Source organism: Ornithodoros turicata, chromosome 1 (genome assembly GCF_037126465.1).
Source record: "Ornithodoros turicata isolate Travis chromosome 1, ASM3712646v1, whole genome shotgun sequence".
Classification (NCBI taxonomy): Eukaryota; Metazoa; Arthropoda; class Arachnida; order Ixodida; family Argasidae; genus Ornithodoros; species Ornithodoros turicata.
In genome coordinates, this window is record NC_088201.1 from 9,334,948 (window position 1) to 9,351,898 (window position 16,951).

Below are 16,951 nucleotides of genomic sequence, written 5' to 3' on the forward strand. Positions count from 1 at the left end.
GCGATAAAACTGTTTGAGTTTTCAAGGACACTTATTGATGTGACTGTTTATTAGTGGATGCTGCACATTTCAACATGGCCGTGAAGCGGTGTTCACCGGTTGCCCGGTTTTCTTGCGACATCAACATCTGTAGGTATATGAGCACCAAATACATGTAAGGAGATCATCCTGTTTTGAAGTCGTGCTCAGTGATGGCCAGTAGTTAAACTACTAGTTAAACTACTGTTTCGACTAGTTAACTACAGCAGCTAGGTTACTGCGGGCGCCAACTACTTTCGATTTTGCCGCAAGCTTTACGGCACGATTGTGCTTCCGCCTTTTACCTTGAGCTACTTGTTTGATGAGAACGGAGGTACAGAGCAATTGTGCCGTGCATGTGTACTAAATCTTCACTTTTATCACCGCTTGTGATTCATATTTAGGTGTCCAAGAACACTATAGAATAGGATTGATGTTGATGGACAACGTTAAGTAGTTATAGATGTAGTTAAAATACATTGCAGTAGTTAAAGAAGTAGTTTTCACTACCTCCCCTGAAAAGTAGTTGAACTACTAGTTAAACTAGTTAGTAGTTATTTTTAAACTACTGTAGAAGTAGTTAGTGGCCATCACTGGTCGTGCTACACTTGATACACGATGCTGTGCTGCTTTCATCGTGCATGGTGCTATACTGCATTCGAAGTATTTGAAACAATTCTGTGCTTTACTCTCATTGTCACGGATTTCTGTGTTTGTCTTATGCTTTACGTTGTGAGAGAAAAGGTCTTGGAATTTCGCGTCCTTTGTATTGACACCGCCAAACGATGAGGGAATGCTGGATCCAGCCCCGATATCAACGGCTACAAGTTTTCTCCTTCGGTGCTACAGGTCACACAAATGCATACTTATAATGTATGTAATGTACAGGAGAGCGCATCTTATGAGAAGTAGATGGAAAAGGGGATGGCTGTAACGGGAGATCAGTTTGACCTAAAAGTCCTTAAAATGTCCTTCATTTGAGGGCAAAATTTATTCTTTTTAGCGCGTATTTACAAGGTATATATAAAAAATGCTGAATGCTACGCGACAAAAAGTCTCTCCGCATGTGCTCGGCGGAGGCGCTTTTAGCCACTTTTAGCCATCCGCTGCTGACTCCTCAACCAGACTGATAATTTTCTCCTGCATTCCTGGAGGACGAACCATAATATTTACCAACTCCGGGCTCGGTACTGTTCGCAATGCAGGGAGACGCTGGGGCGGCTTTTAAAATAGTTTGCCTTTTGTCTCGCTCCAGCAGCAGCGGGAACACCACGAAATTCTTGTGCGGTCGTCGCTCTGTTGCTTGCCTTGTTACCGCTGTTTATTTTCATCCTCTCTGCGTGTCATTTAAAGCCGGTTTCCGATTGAGCTATCCGCTTAACTTCTGCCTAACCCGTCCGTCTTGTGTCTTCTTCAGTGGTCCTGACTTTGTTTGCTCTTTCGACATTTTTGCGCCCGCATTCGTTGTTAAAGTACTTGCACTGCATTCGGTCCCAGCCCACGCGCATTTCTACAGTCCTGAGCTCGGTAGCTCGCAAAAACTTGGCTTGGACTGGTCAGGAATTCCCACGTGCGGTGTAAGCGAGTAGTGAATTAATAAATAGACCTCTTCCGTTTTTTTTTTTTTCTATAACCAAACTCAAACTCAATAAATAGACCTCGAACTTGGACCTTGGATGGACGGATGGCACTTTGCCCCTGTGCAGGAGGCTATAGCAGTAACTGATACAAATTTAAAATTCCGGGTTGTCCTTCGTTGAATTAAAAATCTGGGTCAGAGAGCTAAGCATTCTTGAGTGCATGGAATGATTTTCGAAGGTGCGTACTTATAAGTGTACCGATATAACTGTTGGAGAAAAAAAAAAAAGTGAAACCACTGCACAGCCGGAATTCGATAGTATCGGGCTCAACTTGCTCACGAAGGCTTTTTGCTTTGCCGTACGTCTCGGAAAAAATGTGCTAGGTTCAGCATTTCGTGCGCATCTTGCCCGAACGTGGGAAAAGCTTAGTTACGTGCTCAGAGACGATCACGCAATGCAGTCCACGTGGTCTCGTTCCGAAACTCCTGCACTGTACTGACCATGCTATGTGACCGTACATATGGGACGTGTTCAAAAGCATCTCATGCATCGATGTCCAGTGCACCGGTGACTCCTACAAAGAACGGTAATCGTCCACTGCACGGAATACCAGGAAAACAGCGCATCATCTTGCCGTCTGCAATGTCTGCAACCAGCGTTCAGTGCTCCCGACGTCTGAGATCGCGCCAACGCCCAATTAATTCGAGCACTCCTGCTCCCATTGGGGTTAAATTATGGCCGTTTGCGCCCCCTAGTCAGTGGCAAGCTTCAGATACTAACGCCCATCATAAGAATGACACAGCCATGCCATAATTAGCATCAGCACAGTAGCGCATTGAGCCCCTTCTATCTGCCTGTTGTATTATTAGTACGTAATTAAAGGGTAGGAGTGAACCCATTAAATATACTTGGCAGCCGATGGAACAAGCGTTTAGTAACGTCCAGACCGCTCTTCTGCATGTCTGGCGACCTTGAATGAGGTGAAACTCTGCTTAGCTGCCAGCAACGTCTCGTACATGTATTCCGTGCTACAAGCGCTTGTAGGTGTATGATAAATTTTCGTTGGTTCTCGAAAAGGATAAGAGACGGGATGCAATTACTAACGGATGACGGGTGTCTAAATACAGGGCTTGATTCGTCTAAAACTGCACCTGAACAGTGTGTAGGAAAATGACCTGTGCGTACCCTCTGAAGGCTCTTGTACCGTCACTTCTTTGGGTCTCTAAAGAAAATAAAAAAACTTTTTCCATGTTAACCTTCGTTATGTACTGATACAGTACACATTTCGTCGTGACGTTGCCCAGCTCTGTGAGGCCGCCAACGGCGAGCACTTTCACCACAACCACATTTGCACTGCAACTGCAGAAGACACAGATATGGGACAACGGTTTGACCAGCACTTTGCCATGTCACGACAACCACGCGGACTTACAGATGTCTTACCGTACACGACAAAGACAGTTGATTTTGCGAAGAAAGAGTTACATGTGCACAAGGCATATATGTTGTGTGATCTGCAGCCAGATGAACGCTTGCCCCTTGTGTCTTGTCTTCTCGACTCCCAAACAAACCCTACCTTAACCCACACACTTCACACCGTTCTTGTTTTCCCGACAGGTCTATATTTGTACTTCGGCGTACGTATACAATATTCGTGGTCATCGCTCCCTTCAAACAGAGCACTGCCTTTGATTTCTATTGCGCGGTCTTCTTTGACGGCTTTTTTGTTTGTTCGGAATCTGCCTTTCACTCTATGTCCACAGGGACGGTAACACGTATGACAAGTTGTTTGACGAAGCCCATCTCTCTAATCCCCATTCGTACGGACACCCGTCCATACCTCAGGATTCGACACATTTTGGCCCACGGTTCTCATGCGTCGAGCAACTGCGAAAAAGCCCGCCTTCTCTCCCCAAATGCATATTCTGGGCGGTCGAGTGGCCGGCCATGCGCTTGCCACAGCGGAGGTGGAACCTGGGTTCAACGACTTGGATGCTCCGAACTCGCATGTCAGTGGGTCGCTGTTTGTGCGTGGAGTGGTGGGGCGATTGCGAAAGAGCTGTCTAGTAAAGTGACGTACAGTATATTGTTGTGTACGGAAGGCAGGGGGAGAGAAGTCGTGTCGCGATTGAGGATGAGGGCACCTGGAGTGTCATACGCGGTAGTAAAGATGGCATGTTGGGTTTTACCGAGTCGGTGGTCAAGCTCTGTACGGCCCTTGAAGAAAACACGATAGGGTGGAAAGAATCATGGACGTGCTGACGATATTCAAAGCTTTTTAAAAGTTTCCAGAGTAGCAGTAAATTTTTTTAAATTCCTTTTTCTTTTGTTTTTTGGTATTAGAGGTTATGCCATTGGAATGTGAATTACACTTGTGAACGAAAAGGGAATTGAAATTTTCGAGCGCATTCTTTAGCGACCCTTTGTCTTCTGCGTGTGATCGTTGGTTCATGTTCGTATTATGGAGCGTTGATACTTGGTAAGTGTAGAAAGTCGGGCAAGTTGGTCGGAGTCCGTTTTACTTATACTTCCAGAACGGCAGCTTCGCCGCACGGCACCTGAATGTGACGCATGATGACAACGACATCATGAACGCTACGGCCGATGTCAAGGCGAAAGCCATCGTCCCGTTGTAGTCCATCTTACGCCCACTTAGGCACTACTGCCTCGTATATATGTGCTATGCGCTAATAGTTAGTACAAATGTCTTCCGTCAACATAGCACTTTTTTTTTCTTCTATTTAAGTTTACTACGAAACACCTCTTCCTCTCTTCCTCTTCTCTTCCTCTCTCCTTCTACTTCCGGTCTCGCGTATGTCACACACACACACACGAAAGAAACTTTTCGCTTCCGAAATGGAGAAATGCAAGACAGAAAACCACAATGAAGAAAGCGTGAGCTATAGGCGAAGACACCATTCCTCCGCCCGGTAATGAAACCATGGCTTGCCTGGGTACTCGAGGGTAAAATCCAGATTATCCTTATGTCGTTCTCACATAACACTACAATTCTGTATGAAAGCTAAGGTTTTTTGGTAATCGAAAAGCTCGAATACAGTTGTTTCATAACAGAAGGCCTTGTCAAATGTACTACTTGAAACACAGATAAACGAAAATTTCTCAGCAGTTACGACGCATCTAACGAATTTTTTTATTTCAAGGACAGGGTAAGCGTAAGTGTCAAATATCAAAATGCAAACATCTGAAGGGCAAATAAAACGTGTCGCTATCAAACCGAATCACAATACGCATACCTTTTCGCTCCTTGGCCTTGATTCCTTGTCTTTCACTGATCAGTTAAGAAACTACCGCCCAGATGCTGAGGAGAATGGTGGCGACAGGGGGGTCGAAGTTCAAGGTATTTAACGTCCCGACCAATACCCAAAGCAAAAAAGGGGAACATTAGCTGCACCACAGTTCACATCAACACTTTAATTGCATATTTTAAAAAAAGCTGTGACACGGAGTCGTCTTGTGTTGCGCTTAAGTTTTCTCTTGCTCCCGGAAAAAAAGAACCATCCCTCTCTAACGCCGAGTTCTGTACGACATAGTGTAACCTCGGAAACGTACCTCGTAACCTGCCATTCGAGTAAAAAATCGTTCCACCGGTAGCTCCCTCCGATCGTTGTCGAAATTTGAAGCTCATCTCACGAGCAAAACACGTATGCAACCTTTTGAAAGTGTAGAAAGCAAAGTTGCTCTAAACGGCCAAATTTTCCGCTTTCATAACGCTCGCGCGTAGCATAAATTGAGCGCTTTCGAGCAACGCGGAAACAGAAGCAAGAGAAGCGATTTTCAACGCTTTTGTCTACAGCGCGCTTCAACTTCCTGCGTCCAAATGACGGCTCACTTTACATCAGGTCAGGACAGAGAAAAGGGGAAAGAAGATGCTTCAGCGTAGTCATCCGCAACGCTTCGCAGCATCCAGTGACCGTTCCGCATAAAAAGGTCCAAATGACCAGCTGCACTTCCTGCACACTCCGAAAGGTCACACCATCGTCGTCGTTAACTTCTCGTAATTTTTCCGCCACCTTCGTCAAGTCTTCTGGGGGAGACCTTGAAACGCGGCTTTCCCCTCGACGTGGTCCGATTTTCCGCCGTACCTTTCTCGAGTAGCCTTTCTTTCCTTCTCGCTTCCAGCGTCTTCTCTCTCGTCCAGAGCACCACTTGACCGTCCGGACTGCATCACGTCGGTGGTCTTCTTTCGCGCTGCACGGAGTGTGTCGGCTGGTTTTGCTCAGCCCGTTCCACATCGACAGGTGCAATACCCGTGCGATTCAGCGAGCGCCAATGCACGCCCCTCGGGGCTCAGCGCCGCCTGCCAAGTGTTATTTCGGTGCGAGCAAACGACTTGTTTTCTGCTCGCGCTTGTGGAAGAGTCGGTACGGGCGCTTCGGGCTCCGAAATGTACGGTCACTGTGTCTGGCGTGGTAGAATACGTGCCAAGGAGTGATTTGGTGGGACAGTGGTTACTTCGAATGTTGAAGTGGTGATGATGCGACGAAGTGTTAGCAGCGGTAGCTTCACCAAAGTGACGGACCGATGGATGACTAACGTGCACGACTACATCGAGTGGGGAAACGTCAAGACTTATATGAGGAAGTACGTAAGATATGATTCTTGCTTGTGGTTGTTGACGAACTAGTAAGATGTTTTGTGTGTATGTGTGTGTGAAAGAGCGACGTCTGGATCTATAGTGACGATCACCGAGCACGTACGTCTGGTTGTCACTCTTTCACGTAGCAATACTCAGGAATGGTACTCGAGACTTGTTGACGAGTCACACGATACGCATGTTCGCAAAAGGTCTGCACGCAGCAAACAGAACGATTGTGGTCGTTGTGTATCGTCCTGTTAGGAGCCTCGCCCCCCACATGAACGAATTGTAAGCAAACGTTTGTCGATAAAACAACGCTCTCAAGGTTACATTGATACATTAACTAACGCTCGTAGAGATGTCTGGACGACTTGCTGAGAAGCCCGTCAACCGGCATTATGCGAGGCGCGAAGCACTGTTCGTATTACTCCCAATAGCGCTCAACGATGACCCCACTAGTTCATCAGATCCACGTGATGAACCTAGAGCTTCACACGAGCATCGGAGCATGCGATAACGAAGGACACTCATGGTGATCAAACAACGCAAGAACCCGCTCAGGTTCCGTTCTGTCTTCGTCCTTTTTAGACCTTTTACCTGTGAACATACAAGAACGTGCGCCAGCTTTTACTCATTTTGAGAACCGTATAATTGTATCCCATGCGCGTGTAGTTCTATTTTGTGGTTGACGTTCTGCCACCTTTGATGGACGTAAGCGTTCGACGAAACCTTGAGCCCCCCTTGAGCTGTGCGTCGCGTCTAGCAAGGCGGGGTGTGGCGATGGAGCCTTGTTTTGGTACAGCAGCCCTGACGTGGGAAGCGCCATTTATTTCGGGGCGGGTTGGCGTGTGCCACGGTCGGGAACCCACGTTTGCGGCTCACTTCGTCCTTTCAATAGCAGGCCATTCAAGGTTACCCGCTATTCGGGAGACAACAGACGACACGCTGGTTTAATTGACAGGGTGACTGCTGCCGTATAACGTAAATTCAGCACCAATACGGTATATGGAACGTACGCACGTAAACCTGACAGCTGGGACCTCTATAGTCCCGCCCCCGCTGTCCCTTATCACACTCAGTCTCGTGCGATTGTCGCTGTTCCTGGTAAATAGTTAACAGGCCTGCTCCGACTTTACGTTCAGGGTGTGGTGGGCGGATGTCGTGTTCTACTTTGGAGGAGCACCACGGATGTAGCGTGCTATGCTGGTAGAAAACCACGTAGATTAATAGCGCTGTCAGAAGGGCATTTCTGTAGACATTAATTGAAATGAGTGGTGATTGGTCGCTGCTATACTGCGTTTTTCAATCGCCATTGGCAAGTTCGCGTATACCGCCATTGAGGCAGTCAAGGGTGTTCGAAAAGCCGCATGCTCAATGCACAGCGAAGCGCTGAACGAAAAAAGAAAAAAAGGCTGAAGCACGAAAGCGAATTGCAACGAATTTTATGAAAAGTCATGAAATTGCAGGATAATGGTTATTGTATGTGGCTGCTTCCGCAAATTTACTTTTCTACTCTTGACAGCACACACCGGATCACACTTATATGTATCTTGAGTACATACTCAAAATATAGTATTTTAAGTACTTTTTCTGATATTTTGGTACGCTACTCAGTACTTTTTGCGACAAGTATTTTTAAAGTGTATAAAATACTTTTTTCAGTATTTGTTACTCAGTACTTGAAATACTTTACTTCCTCGTCAAGCCGTGTCCAGCAGACTTCCCCGCCATGTCCAGATTATCAGCTCACTGGAACTTCGCTACTTTTTCTTTTTTTTTTTGGGGGGGGGGATGAGGAATTCGCGCATCCGTCATTTACATTAGGTACAAAAGAATCCAGGCATTTATTTGCTTGGTCACCAAAGCAATAAACACAAGCCAGAGGTTGAAAGACCCGAGCTGACATACAGGGGGGATTACGAAGTTTTGTGTCAGAACATATCACCAAAGGTTACTTGAGTTCACCAAAGTTCACCAAACAATACTTGGGACCATTATTACTTCCTTTCATTTGTACAGACGCGTTCAGAATGCGTATCAAAATACTTCTTAGAGTACTTAGTGCCCTACTCATCACTTTGTTTTGAGTATTTTGTACTGTATTTTAGATGCTTTTTACGTGGAGTATTCAGATCTTCTTTTAAATACTTTTGCGCAGTATTTTGTATATGTCTGCGCCGGGTTCCTTTTGGTATGCCGGTCGATTGCCATGATGAATTCACAAAATGCAAACAGTGTCTAGAGCAGAAAAGTAAATTTGCGAACGCAGCACGGTGTTACGTAATAACTGTTATCGCGAAGTTTCATGACTTTTCAGAAATGTATTCGTTTTCTTTTGTAGTTTTGCTCAGCGCTTAGTTGTTCATTGGGCACAAGGCTCTTCGAGGACCCTTGACTGCCTCAGTGGCGTTTTACGAACCTCCATCGAGTCCAGAAGCATCTGAGTCAATGGTAATTTAGAATGACCCTGTAGTGAATCACCATTCAGTTCAATCATCATTGAATTCAGTGACCACTGTGGGATAGTCCACCGGAATTCACCACGTGAATCCGAGAACATGGTCTGAGGGGGTCTCGCTTGCGCTTTGCTGTGTCTACTGTAATCTGTCTACCTTTTTGAATTTCGACTAGACTATATAACCTAAATACGGTTAGTCCTTGATAATTATGATTGCGTTTGTATTCATTGGAATGTCCTATTTACTTTCCCTGTTCACATAACGGCTTCATGGGACACTTTGGGGAGGCGATAAAAACATTTCTGTGGTGGTTATCCGCTGTTTTGTATGTAAAGTTGGTAAATGTTGCTGTTTATGATCACTGCGTCCCAGCCACGGTGGTTCCAGCTAACCTTCTTTTTGAGGAATTAATTGGAAAATGACGGAAATAACTTTACGTTACTATGTCGTTCATTGTACTGAATTGCGTCGCAGAGCCCTTACGCTTGGCTGTAGCCTTTGGTATAGATGCATATCCATCCTGGAAGAGCGTATCCTGGGCATCCTGTTACAAAGGAAGCGTTGCTTGAGTTTAATAATCGATTACAGCCGCTTATGGAGAACAAACGCACTCGGGATATCCGAAAGAGACCTCCCCTTTCGTCCTGCCTTTCCCAGAGTTTAGTGGTTATACCCTGAGTATATTGACCTTCTTTCTTTCTTTCTTTTTTTTTTTTTTTTGTATGAACTTCCGTTCTATTCTTTGCTCTTGTTTCAACAGATCAACGTTTATTTGATTTGCCCCACCAAGAAGCACGCAGAAAGAAAACTTACATTATCCACCGAGGCAAGGGAAAGGGAGGGGGTAAACTTCGGAATTTGGTTCTAAGTATGCTATCCTCAACTCTAGAGGTCTTTCAACTCCTAGTTCTGATTTTTTTTTTTTTTTTTTTTTGCGTGTGTTATGGGAACTCCCCTGAAAGGACGACTGTGACATTTAACGCGATGAACTGCTTCATCTGCGAGATTTTGGGCAGGTGCTGTCGCGTCGCCTTTTTGAAGAGCTCAGATCGAAGTGAGGTTGTTTGCAGCAGACATGTACAAGATACTCAAAAATGTATTTAAGATAAGATAATAAATACTAACGTTAGAATGTAATTAAGATAGAGTATAAATACATGAAAATTAAAGTAATTAAGATAGAGTACAAAATACTTCAAAAAGTATTTGAAATACAATTAAGATACTATTTATCCTTGAACGCAAAAAGTCACCGGTCACTGGTCAATACGGCAAGTCGCCCCTATGTCACATGAATCACCTAAACTCCGCGCACTACGCTAGCCGCCGCTGTGTGATAGGAGTCATCTAAACATAAATCTCATAAAGATTACAAAGAGATACCACATAACTCCACTAAGTATATGTGACCCAGAACAAAGCAAACTTCTAGCAGGTCCCTGCTCGGCGAGGTCAGAATTTTGCGTCACCGCGTCAGGGCACACATAATAGAACCCTCACTGGCCAAGGATTAGCACACACGGGGCAAGATCTTTAAATGGAGACTTCCAAGAAGGGCGAATGTCCGGGTCAAGTCCGAGGGACTCAGGAAATTTCCACTGAACAAACAAGATAATGGAAAGACCAGACACAGAGTTTGAGAGGGACATCCAAAATATGTAATTAGAGTATTGAGTAGAAAATACCATAAAATGTATTTTAAATAGAGTACAAATACACAAAACAAAAAGTATTGAGTAGAGTACCGAAATACCGCAAATTGTATTTAAAATACAGTATTTTAAATACAATACTCCAAATACGTACAAGTCTGGTTTGCAGCTCCTTGTGTTGTGCAATGAGAGCTGATTGCTTGAAAGCTTGCATCCTTTCTGCGAGGAACTGCCACGCAGTGCATGTTTCAATTAACAAGGAAGTGTAAGATGAAGACTGCTACTACGCCTGTTCCATTGATGCTGAAGAAGTTCTCAGTGTGGCTGACAGGTCTCCCGCATGTTATCACCGTCAGTGCAGCGTTGAATAATTCCTCCCATTTTAAGTGGGCGATGTATACCGCGCATGATGCACTTAAACTAATGTATTGTGCGTCGCTGTGGAGTACGTAAAACGACAGCCTCGTACAAGCCTCCTATTAAAAAAAAGTAGTAACCCGTAATTGCTCGGTTGTATTTCAGTCAAAATCTGATCCTTGTAACACATCACTGATTTGATCTCTGCGGAGTGGAGATAGAGTAACTTGAACCCCAGTTCAGAAGGCCGTGATATTACCGAACTCCATACTTCGTAGACTTTAGCGTCTCTGCATGGGTTGAAACATGTTTCATGAATTGCGTGACTGTGGTTCTTCCCTCGCACCGTCTACATGTTCATGAAGTTCGTTGTTATCGATTAAACGTCTTGCTGGTTTTGAGCCTTCGCGTTTGTGTTTGTTTACGTGTCTTGCCCATCGCTCAGGCTTGCCTATCATGGAATTCTCTACAGCCTTTCGAATGTATTCAAGAAGCCACAATATTGATATATTTGTGCATATTTTCCTATATTTCTACTACAAGCTGCTTAACCGTCTCCCTCGAATCATTTGCATCGGGTTTTACATCTTGTGAAACCTTTCGTGTCCTCAAAGAACGGTTCACGTGATCCGTTCAGCGAAAAATATACGGGTCATCTTGCAGCGGTTGTGAAAGATTGTCATGTAAGTACACATCGTGGATTCTGCAATCCGCTGTATAGTAAATCTTCCTGTCACATTTTCTTTGCTGCTACTCACTGCAGGCTCAAATGCGAGGTCAAGGATCGGAACCCCTTCGGCTCGTGTCGTCTGACTGCAACGTTTATTAGCACGAGCTTAGAAGCCGTTCCGATTCCGTTCTGGTCAGCTGGTGTGCACTGAGCCGTAGATCTTCGCTCTATAGTTATTCTCCGTTTCGAGCATTTACTCTTGAGCGGATTCAGGAGGCTGTTCGTCGGCATCTAGTTTATTCTTTTATTTTTTTAGTAAACGCTCGAGTTTTTCGTCAAGTGATACGAAGTATGAACGCTTGCTTTCTGCCCGCAGGTCACGTGCGTGTTTTACCCGCGACCCGCAGCAACAATGAATTTTTGACCGCAAACCCCTAAACTGCGCGGGTATCTGCTGGGAACCGCGGGTATTCCATCATCAGCGCTCACCTATTATACTCGTTCTGGGTCATTTGCTCTGGCGAATAAAGCGTTCTGCCCTTTGATTCCCAGGAACAGGGGGGAGGTTGTCAGATCGTTTGACGTATTCAGCCTTTCTGTTCATTCCATCGTGGGGTGCGCTGTATCAAAGCGTTTTTCTTCGATTTCTCGTATCGAGACTGAAAGATACAGGGTGTCCGCGCCAACTGTGATAAGAATTTTTTTTTTAAATAGGGAAATCGCTATTTTTTTGTTACAATACTTGGCGACATAATATTGGTTTAGTGATGGACCACCTTTAGTGCCGCACTAGCGACCTCCAGGAGCGTTGCCCTCATTAAGTTTCACTAATGAACTTTTTAATTAGGAAAGGTAGAAGTTCGTCCCAATGACAAAATTTCCCTCTGGTATGCTGATGCTATTCTCTTATTCAGAAAGCGGGAATTTTTCCGGTCCACTTACTTAACAAATAATATATCGCCAATTATTGCAGTTGAAAATGCAATTTCCCAGTTTTTTTCTGTTTTTCTGACGACAGTTAGCGTGAACACCCTGTATATATCCTGAGAAGTACCTTCGTTCCCCACACGAGATATCACAGCGACAATGCAGTCTGCCTACAACATCATTATGCTACTTGGCCATCTAATAGCCGTTGAATGCTACATGCAGAATTTCGTGACGTCATAACAGGTGTGAAGGTGCCTTATATTATAGAGGGTGTTGACAGGCGAAGCGGTCTGTATGAGCTAGCGACGTCACAAGGCTAACGAGCGATGCCGAAGGCCATCTCCTGCCATGGTCTTCGCATATGCACACTTTATCGTCCGGTTCCTTACATTACTGCGGAAAAAGAAAGCGCCCTGACATTGCCTTACCGTTGTGTTTCTGTTTTTCCTATCTTTAGTCTAGCAATTGCGATAGCAGCCGCAACGTCGTGAATAACCAATGTGACGCATTCATGGGCGTCCGCTATCTGTTCGAAGCGGAAACAGTTACGTATTCTTTTTGAAGCTGATCTCTCGAAATGAACGTGACCCATACGTGGGCGAAGTCTGCGCCTTTTAACTGGAATAACCCGTTCAAATGCATAGGGCAGGGCTCCCTTTACTCTTTCTACGACGTCTGTTTCCCCACGACAATGTCGTCAGTCATTTAACTGCGAATACGCATGGCGTCCTGCGATGCAATGACCCGATCGAAGTATGAAATTATGTCGAACCTGAGCCCGTACATATTCTGTTTCTGGCTCCACTTTCATATCTAGGACGACTTCAAAATAGTGTCGCGTCGCGCGAACGTTCCGCGAGTAATTTTAGCTTTCGGGGCCAGAAAGTGACGAAGAAAGGGGTTGGTATATTGCAGCGGTGCTTCGCCATACAATTGCCACAATTCTGGCGCTGATATTGTTTGTGTACTTTGACAGTTGACGTCGAAAATTGATTTTCAGTGTCCCATTGTAAGGCAAATGCCCGTGCAGATCCCCATCAAGTCGGCTCAGGTCGCGCGATCCCCCGTGCAAGACACCGCCATACAATCAGGCACATCGCTCGGTAATTACAGCCACCAACTAGATATTTCCCTTGGCAATACACTGCGGGAAAAATGGGCGTAAACTGGCGAGGAATTGCGTTTTAGGTCCCTGACCCTGAAATTTACTCTCAAATTGCCCATAAACTTTCGTGCATCTAGTCCGCAATAGGACTGAAAAGTTGCTCCTGGACTTCCTTAGAATGTACGTTTTGCACCACCTGAGGCCTTCGATTCCTCAACACGACATGCAACTAGGGTTGCCACCTTTCGTAGTGAAAAATACCGGCTGAGGGAGAGGAGGTGGATAGAGGGAAAGGAGGAATGGCTCGTGGGAAAGGAAAGTGGGTGAGGGGTGGAAGAGCACACACAGAAAACGAGAGAGAGACCTCAAGATAATACCAGGAAACCTATGTTCCTGTGAGTAATAATAATAATAATAATAATAATAATAATAATAATAATAATAACGAATAACTAAGGAAAGAACTGGTGACTGCGGAGTTGGCTCTATGCTCCAGATTTATTCAAGCTGTAGTGGAATGTTGAAGGGAAAAGCCCCTATGAAAGGTCTTGAGCCACAAATACCGGCAAAAGGCTGCCGGTATCACCTTCCTACCGGCAACCGGCAGAGCGAGCAAATAACCGGCCGTGCCGGTATAATACCGGCCTGGTGGCAACCCTACATGCAACCCGATTCTAAGCGCGTTGCACAACTTTGGGTATCCCATGTTGGATACTCGGAGGCCCAGAGACGACAGCGAAGGACATAAACATCAGAGCAGACAACAGCGTGCCGCATCCTCCTCGGAGAGACGATCCCGATAACACTAGGGGCTGAAGAGCATAAACAGACACACAGAGGAAGCTCCGTGGCCGCGCTCAATCACAGGGACTCAGGGTTCATTGGCACCCAAGTGAAGAGAATCGACTGGCCCGTTTTCGCTGCATATGTGGCGTGGCCCTGTATTTCTCACCAGTTCACTTTTCTCAGCAAGGCGAGGCTATAATTAGGAGCATACGCCCACCCGACGTTTTATGTATGCTGACCGTGCACTGGCGTGCCGGACTTAGATACTCTGTGTAGCGGATCCTTTTGTTTTCGTTCGAGACGCGAACGCGCTACGCCAATGCACGAGAAACGATGCGGCTCCGTTTCGACATCCTCCTTTCATTCGTTGCCTTTTGTCTCTGCGGAGCGAAATTATGTAACAATGTCAAATTGAGCGTGCGACCGAGGGAGGCTCTGGAGAAACCGCTATTCAGGGGAAAGACAATCGCATTCGTAAAAACATTTGCCTCCCACGCTGTATTCAAATGCGGCTTTGCTGTTGTTTGCGAGACGGGTTCGCCGTTGATTGTTCTCGGGTGCAAATGAAGGAAATAGGAATGCTGCATATGGTGGTGCAGCGGTACTTTTCGGGGTGCATGTGTGGGTGTGAGGGTTCATGGGTCGCGCTTGACCGATATTGTAACGTTCCCAGAAATTTACGGTGTTGCGTTGAGTTTCCCTTTCAACTCGTACACGATCGTGTGAAAAGAGAAAGACGAAGTGACAGAGGGTTTTAGCGTTTGGCTTCCCTCAAACGCTAACGTTCGAAAGCGGCACTGCCTGAGGTTCGAAATCAACCAGGAAACACTTAATAACCGAAAGGTGTGCTAAGCAGTGTCAGAACCTGTTGCGCGAAAGTTTCGCGAGATTTGTACAGTGCTGGACAAAAGTTCACGGAACACGCTCCGGAGTATTCCTTCCTCAGAGTGACAGGCTAGCAGCGAATGGGACCGTACGGACTTGCAAACAGGTGACTGGGTTGCCTAGGCACGTGTCTAAGTCCATAGGTCCCATTCGCTGCTAGGGTGTCAATGTGAGGAAGGAATGCCCCGGAGCGTGTTCCGTGTAGCTTTTGTCCAGCACTGTACCAGGTTCGGTAGCACTGTGCACATACACTACTCTGACGAGAGGATAGAGAGGTAGCAACCGAGCTGGTGGGGTATAGATCCATAGCTTAAAAACCCGAGACTGGGGTACAAAAAACGACAACACAGACAATGTCTCAAGAACCTTGGTCTGAGACCTTGTCTGTGTTGTCGTTTTTTGTCCCCCAGTCTCGGTTTTTTAAAGTTATTGACGGCTCTAACGTTGGTTTGTCTATTTTGTTTTCTTTGTTTGTTTGTTTTTGTTATTTTTTGTTTTTTGCTTTTTTTTTTCAGATGCGCAAAATTATTCCACGTCTCATGATCATAGATGTCCCGCGACGTAAAGCCTCTTTGAGAGTTTTGAGCCTTTTTGTGAGGGCTCTTTGAGAGGCCTTCTTCAGGTACCTGAAGCAGCCCATGCTCTGGCCGAAAGCTTGTTTCGTAAGAAATGTAGATAGCTGCAGTGGTTATTCATTTATTTATTTCTTTCTTTTTTTTTCGTTTGCTGACAGTACTTGACACGCATTCCAGTTTCTTCATTCTCCGAGCCTCATCGTGTTAAGTTCTTGTGTCTGTTTCTGTAACAGACACAGACACATAAAACAGACAGGCTCTGTCTGTTTTATGTCTGAGCCCGCGTCCGCCTCAAGCTCAAGGTGATGTTGCCTACAACTTCCCTACACCAGCTCGCTTGTTTGCTGCTGCTTGTTTCAACGACGTGAATCCACCAATAATCATAATATTCTAGCAAGTACACCTCTTTAAACACGAGCACAGTGAGACTCTCACAGGCAGTCAGCTCAGACACTCAGTTCTCACTGTGCATGTTATATCGAATGCGACTGCAGCGCTTTCAGGGGAAGCATTTGCTCTTCGCGACAACCTTGGACATCGGATTTCGTTCCGAAATCTTCGACATATTTTTTTGGGGTCATCGCGAAGTGGAAAAGGAACGTCGTACTTTCCTCTGGCCGCTGGCAATGTGCAGCACAAAATTGTGGCGAATCGCGGAATTAATCGGAACTCTGTAATAGAAGCTGGCGGCATGATCGTTGTTACTGAGAGATAGCCTAGTTCCGACGGCCCTGAAGGTCGCCCGCTGCGATTCCGTGAGAGTCATCCGGAATGCACACAGCACGATCTTCGGCCGGGGGAGAAAAATACCTCGAAAGGATTTCTCGTCGATTCTACAAAATATGAATCACGCGCGCCCGGAATAATGCGAGGAATGGAGATGATCGTGCCTTTTGGAACGCGTACGCTTCGAGAGGCTCGCCAATATATTATTGTTTTTTGGACAAGGACTACACAGTCAAGTGGAACGTGCGGCAGTGTATCGGTGGAAGATGCTCGCACGGCACCCCTGAAGCTTAGGGGTGCTATGTTCAGGGGGTTCAGGGCCTGAACTGTGACCTACTAGCGCCACTCTCTCCCTCCTCTCCCCACTTTTCTCCCTCCAACTGTTCACGTCTTGTTGCGCCTCTAATAGTGGCAGTTGCTTCGCGGCCCGAACGCGGAATTAAAACGATGTAATGAAGTGGAAGGGTACAACTACAACTTTATTGTGAGATCATGAATGGGGAGTTTCATCGCCAGGGGGCGATACTCGATACCTAGGATTCCGCATTTTATTTTTTATTTTTGGGCGGATTCGGCGTATGTTTTTCGGTGTGTATTGATTATCACGAAAT

At 45.8% G+C, this 16,951-nt stretch overlaps 1 protein-coding gene across 2 annotated transcripts in view; it reads left to right on the forward strand.

The window, feature by feature from the left end:
* The window catches only part of LOC135377434 (lymphocyte cytosolic protein 2-like), a 135,290-nt gene that overhangs the window by 85,409 nt on the left and 32,930 nt on the right, over nt 1-16,951 (forward strand). The window contains exon 1 of one of the 2 annotated variants that reach the window (XM_064609836.1): nt 5,769-6,200. The exons of the other annotated variant lie outside the window; for it this stretch is intronic. Within the exon in view, the coding sequence (XP_064465906.1) occupies nt 6,091-6,200 (110 nt within the window). The 5' untranslated portion in view covers nt 5,769-6,090. Of the gene's footprint in view, nt 1-5,768; nt 6,201-16,951 lie in introns of those variants that run through there. 2 annotated transcript variants of the gene reach the window in all.